This window comes from Callithrix jacchus, chromosome 20 (genome assembly GCF_049354715.1).
Source record: "Callithrix jacchus isolate 240 chromosome 20, calJac240_pri, whole genome shotgun sequence".
Classification (NCBI taxonomy): domain Eukaryota; kingdom Metazoa; phylum Chordata; class Mammalia; order Primates; family Cebidae; genus Callithrix; species Callithrix jacchus.
This window is the reverse complement of record NC_133521.1, coordinates 42,418,823-42,433,043: the sequence shown is the minus strand read 5'-3', so window position 1 is coordinate 42,433,043 and position 14,221 is coordinate 42,418,823. Positions and strand designations below refer to the sequence as shown.

The window sequence follows — 14,221 nt, the reverse complement described above, 5'->3', positions numbered from 1 at the left end:
GCAAGCCAAGGATGCTGAACCGCTTAGAGATGGAACCACAAAAAGGGACAGACCAAATTATCACGAGGATAACTCTCCTGTGAGGGCCACAAAGGAGCAGTGAAGCAGTCAGTCGTTTATCTTCAAGAACTTGGCTTAACCGACATAGTTCAGTCCATTAAAACCAAATTTCCAGTCGTAAGTGGCCGTATTATCTGTGACCATTGTGATGAGCGCAAGCTCGCCCGGAGCCCTCATTCACATCCCCACATATCCTCTTTCTTAGCGGGAGACGGACTGGGGTCAGGAATCACCCTGTTGATAAACAAGGTGGGCAACCAAGTAACAGACCCGGCTTGGGGATTCCCATTTAGGGCCAGATGGCCCGGGGAAGCTGAGCTAAGTCAAATGCACCCAAAGGAGACAGCACTGCAGCAGGCCGGTCTCGCGGACAGCCTCCAGGAAGGATACAGCGTTAATGTAGCACCAGTTCCCTTTATTGATCAGCCCACGGGGTTGCAGTGACACTGGTTTATGGATCAGGGTTACATTCTCCAGTAACTCTGAAAGAATGAAGAAGCATAGTTAAGAAATTAATGACATCTGGTAAAAGACATTTAGATCGTTTCATATGCTCTCCTCTGGGAGAGCATTTAAAATCCCTTCAATAAAGCACATATCCAAAGAAAACGCCCACTATTAAAGCTTCATTCACCTTCATGTATACTAATTAAAATTAAACTTCTTTTTAAATAGTATTTTCCCACAAACAGAAATAGTTCTTCATCTTCCCGGGGGAATATAACTAGGGAACATGAGAGCTACCTATTTTAATGAGAAACAAAAAAATCTTTAAACGGTATCACTATTAGAAAACAGAGCTGAGAGACACCCTTTCTTCCTGGAACACGGTTGGACGGGTGTGTCTCATCAGCAGCAAGGCCTTTCCGACACTACGCGGAGAAGTGTCTGCAGACCCCGAACCTCAATCATCTCTGCGTCGCAACTAAGGCCAACCCTACACATCAGCACTGTGGCGTTCGTGGCTGCTCAGTGAGTAAAGATGCCCCTTTCAAACAAATTAAACTGTTCATTAGAAACGCGACTTAGCAACGGTTTTATAGACTGCAATTCCCTATTCCACTGACAAAACGTGCTGCTTAGCCTCAGGTTCACCTTCACCCTCTGCATGGGTATCACTCTGAAAGCCATCTTTATAGAATTAACCATCAGAAATGCTTTAAAACAAGACACCATCTCCCCCGGTCCCACTGTGAATCACCTAATGGTGATGGCGATGCTTTATAAACCCTTCCACATTTAGCATACTCTCCGCAATTTACAAATGCTAATTGGCTGGACTTAATCCTGAGTCATCCAGGAGTATCACCACTGTTCCCCTTTCACCAATAAGGAAACTGAGGCTCCCAAAGATGAACTGACTTACCTGTGATCACACAGGAGCCAGGCAGCACAGCCAGGGCCTGAACTCCATCACCTGCAGCCAATCCACACTATCTTCTCTACTTTTAAATTGTACACTAATCATAACTCACATATTTACATATCTACCATATACCGACAAAACTGATAAATTCATTTTAAAATAGAGTATATTAAACAAATTGTATACTAGGAAAGAAAAACCAAAATGGCATACATTTGATACTAGCGCTCCTCTAAGGTAACGCTCAAAAATGAGCGTTTCTTTTCTCAACCACATTGTACTGGCAGATCCCAGGCACAGCAAATGGAGAAATTAACTTGCAAAATACAAATCTGTCTGTCTGTCTCTCTCTCTCACTCACACACACACACACACACACACACACACACACACCCTCATTCTCTCCTTCCTATAAGAGTAAATGTCCTCTTCCTCCTTCTAAATGAAGAAGCATAGGGAATAATGTCTGCATAGCTCTTCTGTCGAAAGTAAAACATTACAGAGTCTGTGGAATCTGCTCAATTAGAGTAAGTTTGCAAAGCTCCCTTCTCTCTTTATATGGAATACAGAACTGGGCCTTGAAATAAACAAATGGATCAGTTACAAACTGAACCCCAAGTCTGCATGTGATTAACACCCAGCAGAGACAGTCCCTGTCATGTGGGGGACACTGTGCTGGAAACTTTGTATTATTCACAATTATCATAACAACCCTCCTGTCAAAGAGAGAGTTACTAACCCCATTTTACAGATGAGAAAACTGAGGTCACGTAAGAGCTGAAATGATCTGTAAACCTGGGTCTCCCTGACTCAAGAGGTTGAGCCCTTTCCTCAATGTATAATGGGCTCCACTTAAAACCCCCTTTTACTCCAAGTTTTCAGATACTTTCCCCCACAGGCTTACAGTCTACCACAGGGGATTTTTACGCTTGTCTTTAAGCCGTATCATCACAGCAGTCTATCATTTCTAGTGTGTGCCACAGAACAGCAATTAATATAACTGCACTGTTAAAACTGCGCATTTTCAAATAACCATCAATACCCTAACGTAAAGGTACATCTGCTCAAATAAAAAGCCCAGCATGATTCCAGCAAGCCTTTGCCAGAGCATTTTTCTATCAACTGACAATATTTTTTTACCTAACCTTAAGACTCAAAACCTGCTCTCTTTTTAACATAGAAACCTTTCTTTGAGACGAGTCTTGCTGTCACCCAGGACGGAGTGCAGTCTCGGCTCACCTGCAACCTGTGTCCCAGGTTCAAATGATTCTCCTGCCTCAGCCTCCCAAGTAGCTGGGATTACAGGCATGCACCGCCAGGGCTGGCTAATTTTTCTATTTTTAGTAGAGACAGGGTTTTACCATGTTGCCCAGGCTGGTCTCAAACTCCTGAGCTCAAGTGATCCACCTGCCTCGGTCTCCCAGAGTGCTGGGATTATATGCACGAGCCTTAGCGAGTGGCTGAAACCTTTGTTAAAAGACATGCTGCCTTTCACTGACAGGTGAGTAAATGCTCGCTGAGCCCGGGGCACCGGGGAATGAAGGCACATAGATGAATGGGAGGTGGTCCTGCCCCAGGCGAGCTCACAGACCAGTGAAGGGAAGGACTGTATGTCCCTGGCTGCAAACACACAGTGTTCGGGCTAAACCGAAGGGCTGTTGGGGGATGGGGGTGGGGGAAGGATGCTTAGCCCCATCCAAGGGATGCAGAACCTCTGGGAAGGTGAGGGGCTGGAGACAGCAAATGGAAGCTGAGGAAGAACAGAGATACTAGAAGGTTATCAGTGGCTCGGGCAGTGGTGCCACCCAGCTAGAAGAGGAATACAACAGGACAAACAGGTTATTTTTTGTTTCATGTGGTGATGAGTTCGGTTTTAGAGATGTTGGTAAAAGGTATCCAGATGACACAAGGTAAACAGTATGTCTATACTCGGACCAGCAAGTGACTGATTTATTATTATTTTGAGACAAAGTCTCACTCTGTCGCCCAGGCTGGAGTGCAGTGGCGCCATCTTGGTTCACTGTAACCTCTGCCTCCAGGTCTCAAGCAATTGTTGTGCCTCAGCCTCCAGAGTAGCGGGGACTACAGGTGTGCACCACCATATCCAACTATAATTATTATTACTTTACAGACAGGATCTTGCTCTGTTGCCCAGGCTGGAATGCAGTGGCGCACTCACGGCTCACTGCAGCCTCAACAGATTTATAATCACACAAACACACACACAGGTCCCCAGAGTGCAGGGCTGGAAGAGGAGAGAAGCAGTAAGCATGCAGCGGCAGCGTGGGGGAGTGGGGTCAGCAAGGCAGGCTGCTCAGCCGGAAGCCTGGCTGCAGAGGGAGACAGGATCATGGGCGCCAGGAGCTAGGGATTCAGGAAGATGCAGCAGAGTTTCTGGGTGGGAGGAGTGAAACAGCAACTTCAGTTTTCTTGATGATAGGGGAGGAAAGGTCTTCTAGGGCAGAGTTACGGTGAAGATATCAGACAGAGGCGAGACAGGGCTTGAAAATGTTCATTCCCGTTTAGCACTGGTAGTAGAAGGAAATGAAGGAAACCATCAGGGCCAGGCAATACAAGATCTGCCTGAAAGTTCCCTTCCATGCCGACCTGTTCCGGCAGACTGAAAAACATGCTTTATGATGAGTCTAACTCCACTCTTAAAAGGAAAGCAAGGATGGGGTGCAGTGGCTCACGCCTGTAATCCCAGCACTTTGGGAGGCCGAAGTGGGCAGATCACAAGGTGAAGAGATGGAGACCATCCTGACCAACATGGTGAAACCCCATCTCTTATTAGTAAAAAATACAGAAATTAGCTGCGGGTGGTGGCACATGCCCGTAGTCCCAGCTACTCAAGAGGCTGAGGCAGAAGAATCGCTTGAACCCAGGAGGCAGAGGTTGCGGTGAGCCAAGATCATGCCACTGCACTCCAGCCTGGCAACAGAGTAAGACTCCATCATCTAAAAAAAAAGGAAAGCAGGTGCAGAGCAATGAAGTACTGGCTGCCCTGAGCTCTGTCTAAAAGCACAGCTCCTTTTCTTTGGAGACAGAGTGTAGAGAAGGGCTTTCACAATGCTGGCCAGGCTAGTCACAGTGCTGGGACTACAGGCATGAGCCGCTGCACCTGGCATCCCTTTATATTCTTAACTGAGTTACGTGCCCAGAATAACCTGCACGACCTGGAGGCTTGGACATTCAATCTCTATGCAATCACAAGATGTATAAATCTACAAACTGACTTTTTTCCAGCATTCGTTTGTGAAACAGCATGAACTGGTCAGACAGAGACCTGTAGTTTCCACATCAACCCTTCCCTTAAATGAATGCCAGCTTCCAGCTTGCTTATTTTGAGGTGCAGGCAGGTTAAAAAGCAGTTTCACTGTTTTTCTTCCATGGTATTAAAATCAAGTCTTTTAGCACCACCTAGTGGTTTATTCAATAGCTGCAAGCAACAACATTTCACAGACACACATCTACAAAAAAGAATGAGCAAAACCTCTGAAACAGCAGAACAAATGGACCCTCAGGACATGTGCTAGGGAATGTAATCCACCTCCTTAAGCCTTTGACAGTCTGTGAAAGCCCATTCTGGTACAATGTTGTTAAATGTAGAATAAATATAGACTTGGAAAATACAGAAGACACACTGAACAATCTCCATTTCTTTTTTTTTTGACCTGCCGGCTTCAAGCAATTCTCCTCCCTCAGCCTCCCGAGTAGCTGGGACTACAGGTGCATGCCACCATGCCTGGCTAATTTTTGTATTTTTAGTAGAGATGGGGTTTGACCATGCTGGCCAGGCTGTTCTCAAACTCCTGACCTTGTGATCCGCCCACCTCAGCCTCCCAAAGTGCTGGGATTACAGGCGTGAGCCACTGCGCCCAGCTGATTTTTCTTATTGATTATTCTGTTATTCTAGAACAATGTTATCTAGTGCCAAGTCTTTCATAAACTATCATATCATTCTTTTATTACTCTCTTATAATGATTCTAAATCCTAATCTCAGAGTAAGACTGACTGAAGGCACTCAAGATTCTCCACACTGTCTCCATGGCAGTTGACCTCATCACTGTGTACCTGGTATTAGTGGTGTATGCCTCTTTCTCTGGACAGGAGGCTCCTTAAAAACAAGACTCTCACACTGCCAACTGCTAAACAAAGCCCTCCCCATCCAAGGTAACAGGACTTAGTGGCCTTCTGTGTCCTCAGCCTGTTGCTGCCACCCTATGAGCCCCAAGAGGCCTCCGTTCCTTGTTCACTGCCCCAACACTCCTCTGCCAGTGATCACTTTCTCTCTCCAAATAGCTGCCATCGTTCCTTTCTGATCTTATGTCTTAGACTCCCCTCAAGGCAAGGCTAATCATTACCCCAGCGAGACAGTGCATGGCATACAGTAAGTTCTCATTAGCCAGTAATACAGGATGAATCAAACATCTGGACATTAGTTACTGGTTATGGGAAATGACTCCATTCAAATTTGTTAGAAATGACTCAACAGACTTTAAAGGTCGTTTAGCTCATGGTCCAGAAAGTATACACGATAGCTCCTGTGAAGAAGCACAGTAAAGGCAAGGGCCCCAGACACACAGAGCAGAAGACTGAGGTTCCCAGCCCGGCTCTGCCGCTTCCTTCATCTGCAGATCACTCCTCACCCGAAACAGGTAAGGAACATGCATGTAAACACATGAGCAGACCACTCCCAGGAAGAGGGTCCGCTCGCTACAGAATCTCCCCCTAGAAAATAAAGAGGTAACAGAGGTGGAAGGAGAAGGGAAAAGCAAATTAATTGATGTGAGAGTCTGAGAAAATCAACAATTTTCAGCATCTCAAGAAGAAATGTTAGCCCGACTTCCTGAACATCTTGACAAGCTTTAAACATCTTGACATATTAAGGATATATTAATGAAGTTCTATTTGGGGCCTGGTGTGGTAGCTCACGCCTGTAATTACAACACTTTGGGAGGCTCTGGCAGGAAAATTATGTGAGTACAAGAGTTCCAAGACCAGCCTGGGCAACAAAGACCGCCGCTACACAAAGATAAAATACCAAGTGCGCACGTCGGTGCCTGCTCGCGGTCCCCACCGTTCAGGAAGCTGGCGCAGGACGACCACTTTAGCCCAGGAGTTCGAGGCTGAAGGGAGCTATGACCACACCACAGTACTCCAGCCTGAGTGACAGAGTGAGACCAACTCTTAAGAAATAAAAATTAAAAAAAAATAATAAAGTTCTTAATGGATAAGCACAGACTGAAAAATAAAAAAATAAAAACAAAGTTCCATTTCATTTGTATTTAAAAAAAAAAAAAAAAAAGACAGGGTTTCACCATGTTGGTCAGGCTGGTCTTGAACTTACAACTTCGGGTGATCCGCCCGCCTTGGTCTCCAAAGTGCTTGGATTACAGGCGTGAGCCACCATGCCCAGCATAAAGTTCCATTTCAAGAAGGATGATTTTAAGAAATGAGATTAAATACTTATTGTCAAAGATTTTCTCTTAAGATCCAAACATTCAAAAAACTGTTAGGGTCCAGTTTTGTAACACATCACACGTGCATTATTAAGGCTTCCGTCCTGAACCACTTCAGTGACCAGAAACTGAAGAAGACACTGGCACTTCATGAAGTTCATGAGCCCCTCTTCTCCCTCATAGTGAAAGAACAGGGGTGTGAAGCCAATTCTAATTCCTCCTGAGACTGGACTGAATTATGTTTGAGTGAGTGAATCCTACTGTTATACAAGTCAGGTCTCAGGGACACGCCAGAACTAATGCCACTTTCCAATTTCTAATATCACTGTTCTACTTGATTAAACCCCTCTTTCAGCATCAACATTTCCATTTACTATTTTATTCCTAGCCTAAAGCCTGATACGCAGTCTAATTATGGAGGCTAAAAGAATCAAAATGAGCAAGGCGGGGAATTTCAAGGTTGAATCTTTGTCTGACCTGCGTTGCAAAGTCACTGTCATTGGTTTATCGATTTCACCTTCTTTTCAATTCCTCATCGATGGTATAACTTGCTATTTAACTGTTCAGACAGCAACTTTAGAAGACGGCCTCCCTGGTCCATCTCTGTCACAGGAGTTGGTGGAGCTGTCCAGAACAATGTTTGTGAAAAGGCACAAAATGCCATGATGATTCATAAAAGACACAAGATTGAAACCTGTACTTCACTTTTGTAATGAAACTTAACTCACATGAAATCTCCTGACACAGAGAAAAAAGGAGTTGTTTATAAACTTTTCGAAAGACATACAGGGTAGATGGTAGCTCACATGGTTTGCCACCAATCAGCACGCTGAAACGGTCTGTAAACTCAAAGGCAATACCAGCACCGTAAACTTTTATGTCATTATAGGCTGTGATTATTCTATTCTTACACATATTTTATATACCAAATTTTGTTTTCCTAGAATTAGGACTTAGGGGTCCTGTTACCACTTAGAATCCATGAATATGCAGAACTGATTCCTAGAACTCAATCTCAGCAGCTGGCCCTAATCGACATTCTGATGTTGTTGGCCTGCTTTTCTGTCATCTTCCTAACTGTCCAGAACATTCTCCAAGTGCATTTCTTTTCCTCATTACTATCAATTTGGAAGAACACACACTGTCTTGGTCTTCTAATCAGGTAGAGGCCAGCTAAGGGACCGGAATGTACCACGACCCACTGGCTTTCGATCAACTTACGTTTTTTAAGTGGAACGATGTATAACAAACATTGAATCAGATGTGGACAGAACTCTCACTCCACAAGGCTGGGTTCCTGCAAGCGGGTGCCATGCCTTTTTAGCTCAGGGCATGCTACATGACCACTGCCTGTGCTACTTCAGTCTGAAGAGGAAGGGCAAAGCATCTGAGAAACCATTTCCCCCAAGGGGCGGGGAAAGTATATGCATGACGTATAAACTGCCAGAGCAAAGACCAGTCTTGGGATATACAGCCATGCTTCATGATGGAGATACGTTCTGAGAAACGCCGCATTAGGCGATTCTGTCATTGTGCAATCACATACCTAGATGGTACAGCCAACTACACACGTAGGCTATATGCCAGAGCAGAGTGCTCCTAAGCCACAAACCCCACACAGTGTGTTGTGTACTGAATGCCACAGGCAACTGTAACACAACTCACTGGGCACTAGACATTTCTTAGCTCCATTATCATCTTACAGGACCACCATCATAGATAGGGTCTGTCATCGATTCAAACATCGTCATAGATACGGTCTGTCATCGATTCAAACATCCTTAGGCAGCACGTAACTGTATCTTCATTTACACCTAAATAAACATGGACAGGGTAATTCATTTGAGAAGACCCAAACTGCAGTAACTTTGTTTCTCTATCCAACAACTTTTAGGCATAAAACCACTGTGCAAAATCAAATAAACAGGTTTTGACTAACAATTCGTAATAAATGACATTGCCAGATACTTCAAGGAAGTTTTATAGAGCTGTTCAAGAGCTCGGTTTTCCTAGTTCTCTTTCACTGGAATTTTAACTCAATTTGTTGGGGACCTGGCACTCTCCTTACCCAGCATTATTTATATTCTGTTAAAACAAAATACACTGTTGCATAACTTTGAAAGCAAAACATCACATACAAAATAGCTCTATGTATGATGTGGAAAATCTGATACAATTTAACCTAGTATATGACAAGGCTCCTTAGCAAAGACCCAGGAAAAGTACAATGTCCGGAGAGAGATCCAAGAGGGCGGACTAGCGGCAGCTCAGGATTGTAGCTCCCAGTGAAAGCGTAGAGTGAGTGGACACCACACTTCCAGACGAATTATTGTTGCCCACAGACCAGGAGATTCCCAGCGGAGGAGCCCCACGGGTCGCCAGCACGACTCTTTTGGCCGGCATGGCTGTTTTGCCGGCGCCCTGGCGTGGCGGTTCTCCCTGCAAAGTATGCAGGACTGGGTGCCCTTTTGGTTGGTGTTTGGAACTCCAGGAAGGCAGAGTCACCCATGCAGCTGATTGAAAGGGGGACTGAAGCGGGGAGCCAGACCGGGAGATTCCCAGGCAGAAAAGCGCCACGAATCTCAACGCCGCTGTTTCAGCCTGCGCGGTGGGTCACCGCAAGGGAAATTACACAGATTCCAGAGCCTTTTCAGTGGGTGACTGGAACACCTGGGAGAGAGTCAGTTGTTCAACTAAAATAAAAAAGACGAGGCTCTGAGACAGGGAGCCAGGTGATCCGGCTCGGCTGGTTCCACCCCCCCCCACACACAAAAAAAAAAGCAATTGGAAGCACTGAGGATTCAGAGTTTCACAGCAAGCACAGCTGAACCCAGGAAGGTCCAGCTCTGTGGGGGAGGGGCGTCCCCGAAGGGAAACTAAGAAACAGAAAAAACTTCATCACCAACAAGCTGGATGTCCACTCAGAGACCTAATCTGAAAGTCAGCAATTACAAAGACGACAGATGGATAAATCCACAAAGATGGGAAGAAACCAGCACAAAAAGGCTGAAAATACCCAAAATCAGAATGTCTCTCCTCCTACAGGGGATCACAGCTCCTCAATAGCAATGGAACAAGGCCTGATGGAGAATGAGTGTGATGAATTGACAGAATCGGGCTTCAGAAGGTGGACAATAAGAAATTTCTGTGAGCTAAAAGAACATGTTCTAAACCAATGCAAAGAAACTAAGAACCTTGAAAAAACGTTTGACGAAATGCTAATGAAAATAGACAATTTAGAGAGGAATATAAGTGAACTGATGGAGTTGAAAAACACAATACGAGAACTTCACGAAATATGCACAAGTTTTAACAGTCGAACTGATCAAGCAGAAGAAAGGATATCAGACGTCAAAGACCAACTTAATGAAATAAAACGAGAAGACAAGATTAGAGAAAAAAGGGTAAAAAGGAATGAGCAAAGTCTCCAAGAAATACAGGACTATGTGAAAAGACCTAATCTACATTTGATAGGTGTACCTGAATGTGTCGGAGAGAATGAATCCAAGCTGTAAAATACTCTTCAGGATATTATCCAGGAAAACTTTCCCAACCTCGCAAGGCAGGACAATACTCAATTCCAGGTAATACAGAGAACACCACAAACATATTCCTCCCCCAAGGCACATAATCATCAGATTCACAAGGGTTGAAATGAAGGAGAAAATACTAAGGGCAGCCAGAGAGAAAGGTCAGGTTACCCCACAAAGGGAAGACTATCAGATTCACAGCAGATCTCTCCGGAGAAACCTTACAAGCCAGAAGAGAGTGGGGGCCAATATTCAACATCCTTAAAGAAAAGAACTTTCAACCCAGAATTTCATATCCAGTCAAACTAAGCTTCATAAGTTAAGAAAAAATAAATTTTTTTGTGAACAAGCAAGTACTCAGAGATTTCATCACCACCAGGCCTGCTTTACAAGAGCTTCTGAAAGAAGCATTACACTTAGAAAGGAACAACTAGGGGCTGAGCGCGGTGGCTCACGCCTGTAATCCAAGCACTTTGGGAGGCCAAGGTGGGTGGATCAGGAGGTCAAAAGATTGAGACCATCCTGGTCAACATGGTGAAACCCCGTCTCTACTAAAAATACAAAAAATTGGCTGGGCATGGTGGCGCGTGCCTGTAATCCCAGCTACTCAGGAGGCTGAGGCAGGAGAATTGCCTGAACCCAGGAGGCAGAGGTTGCGGTGAGCCGAGATCGCGCCATTGCACTCCAGCCTGGGTAACGAGAGCGAAACTCCATCTCAAAAAAAAAAAAAAAGAAAGAAAGGAACAACTAGTATCAGTCATTCCAAAAACATACCAAAAGGCAAAGAGCATCACCATAATGAAGAATTTACATAAACTAATGGGCAAAACAGCCAGCCAGCATTAATGGCAGCATTAAACTCACATGTATCACTATCAATCCTAAATTTAAATGGACTAAATGCCCCAATCTAAAGACACAGACAGGCAAATTGGATAAAAAGCCAAAACCCTTTGGTATGCTGCATCCAGACCCATCTCAAATGCAAGAATACACAAAGACTCAAAACAAAGGGATGAGGAAGATTTACCAACCAAATGGATAGCCAAAAAAAAAACAAAAAACAAACCGGAGTTGCAATTCTCATCTCTGATAAAACACTTTAGAAGCAACAAAGACCAAAAGAAATGAAGAAGGACATTACATAACGGTAAAAGGATCAATGCAACAAGAAGAGCTAACGATCCTAAATATAAACGTACCAATACAGGAGCATCCAGATACATAAGGCAAGTTCCTAATGACTTATAGAGAGACTTAGACTCCCATATAATAATAGTGGGAGACTTTAACACTACATTGTCAATATTAGTTCAACGAAACAGAAAATTAACAAGGATATCCAGGACTTGAACTCAGACCCAAAATAAGTAAACTTAATAAACATTTACAGAACTCTCCACCCCAAATCCACAAAACATACATTTTTCTCAGTATCACATCACACCTATTCCAAAAGTGAACACAACATTGGAAGTAAATCACTCCTCAGCAATTGCCTGGCATTTCACAGGTTTAAATGAAATATTGGTTGGCTGCCAGTTTGTTATTTTCCTTCCTGTCTCCATTGTTAAGTACATTTATTGGCATAAAATTCTAATACATATTTTTAGACTGCATTCTAGCCTGGACAATAGAGCAAGATTCCCATTCTCTCTCCCTCTTCCTTTCTCCTTTTTTTTTTTTTTTGCTTTCTTTCCTTTTTCTTCCTCTCTTTCTTAGAAAAAAGAAAAGTACAATGTTCACTAAAAGAGTATGTTCAGTTTCAAACATCACATGTCCGTTAACTCCCAATGATCTGTGCTGAGGGAAGCACAGCAAAGGCACTCCCCACATGTCTGTCATACTCACTCTTAATAAGTGTATTTTTTTGTTTTTTTTAAATTTTTTTAGAGAATTCCTAAATCTCAAGGAGTGTCATGTTTTGCAAGTACTTTCAAACACAAGCTAATAAGTTTTTTGGTTTTTGAGACAGTCTCACTCTGTTGTCCAGGCTGGAGTGCAGTGGCACCATCTCGGGTTTACAGCAACCTCCACCTCCTGGGTTCAAGCGATTCTCGTGCCTCAGCCTCTTCAGTAGCTGGGATTTCCAGGCACCACCACGTCCATCTAGTTTTGGTATTTTTAGTAGACATGGGATTTCACTATGTTGGCCAGGCTGGTCTCGAACTCCTGGCCTCGAGTGATCCGCCCGCCTTGGCCTCCCAAAGTGCTGGGATTACAGGCATGAGCCACCGTGCCTGGCTGTATTGTCTCCTTTTGTTGCCTCCTACTGAAAGTTGGCAATTGTCCCCACAGGCCAGTTAGTGAAACACAGCGCCTCTGCAACACGAGCAGGACAGGCCCTTTGGGTTTAGATTCCTACTTCCTTTGGAGCTGAAGGAAGTCACTGAGTGTTTCCGCTGACATGCTCTTCCCTGGCGCGTCCTTCTCCTCTTAAATGACAGTTTATGCTTAAAAAAAAAAACAGCCAATGGAACCAAATGTTGACACGTAACCTATACCAAGGAGATGGCCTTGCCACCAAGAGGGCCAAGTAGAACCCATTCAAGTGGATAAACCGCTTCAGAGTAATCAAGAGTTTAACGTACTTCACTTCAAAATGCCTTATGCGACTCTTTTTCTTTCAGTTGATCTGCCTTCTTAATTTCACTTCTGGTGGCATAAAAACAAGTTGGCATTTATCAAGCAGATTTAATGATAGCGGAAATAGTCTAGAAATGAGGGTATTTGAAACAAACCTGAGATCAAAAAAACAAGCATTTTGTGTGTGTGTGTAACTTTTTTTTTTTTTTTTAAAGAGATGGGGTCTCAGTATGTTGCCCAACTGGCCATTTCAAGTGTGTGTGCAACCTTTTTTTTTTTTAAAAGGGGTCGGGGGAGAGACACGGGGTCTCGGTATGTTGCCCAGGCTGGCCTCGAACTCCTGGGCTCAAGTGATCCTCGAGCCTCATCTCCACACTATCGTGCCTGGCAGAATGGAGTATGTTTGTCTAAATCGTTCCCTACTCCCTCTTTACTGAAAGTTAGTAACACAAAAATCACTGTCTCGGTAGAAACAGACAGATACTAATTAAAGTCAAATTCTGTTATAACCAGCATCAAGAGGTCCTCTAATGAAACTAGACTTTCACTCAGTTAAATGCTGCTTAAAAATAAGTGGGCCTTCACTCAGAAGTATGCCCACTAAAGGGAACTTGTGGTGATGGATCTGACTTACAACAAATTGGCTACTAGGGTTAAGAATCTGAAGACCTGGCTACCAAGCTTGGTAGAATCAAACCTGAAGACACAGCTGCTGCTTCTTAGATATGTACGGTCATGCATGGCGTAACGTTTTGGTGAACAAAGAACCACACACATGATGGTCTCACAAGATGATAATGGAGCTGAAAATTTCCTATTGTCTAGTGACGTCCTGATGATCCTGACCCTGTGTAGGCCTAGGCTCATGTTTGTGTCTTATTTTTTAACATGAAAGTTTAAAAAGTTAAAAACACATTTTAATAGAAAAAAGCTTAATAGAGAAAGAACAAAAAGAAAGCATTTTTGTATAGCTGTACAGCGTGTGTTCTAAGCTAAGTATTCTTATGAAAGAGTCAAAAGGTTTAGAATTCTTTCATTTAAACGTAAATTAATAAGGAAAAAAGTTACAGTAAGCTCAGATTAACTTCTCACTGGGAAACTTTTGTTAAATAAATGTAGTATATATAGCCTAAGTGCAGCGTGTTGATAAACTCAGCTCTGTTCAGTAATGTCCCAGGCCTTCACATTCACTCACCACTCATCACCACACCCAGAG

The 14,221-nt window shown here is 43.8% G+C and overlaps 1 protein-coding gene across 4 annotated transcripts in view; it reads right to left on the bottom strand.

Moving 5' to 3' along the window:
- Window positions 1-14,221, bottom strand: part of USP10 (ubiquitin specific peptidase 10) — an 84,773-nt gene that overhangs the window by 20,093 nt on the left and 50,459 nt on the right. For all 4 annotated transcript variants that reach the window (XR_013530238.1, XM_035282480.3, XM_008986317.4 and 1 more), the window contains one exon: window positions 451-542. Coding sequence is in view for 3 of the 4 variants with exons in the window: in XM_035282480.3 (XP_035138371.1) it covers window positions 451-542 (92 nt within the window). In the remaining variant the exon portion in view is untranslated. The remainder of the gene's footprint in view (window positions 1-450; window positions 543-14,221) is intronic.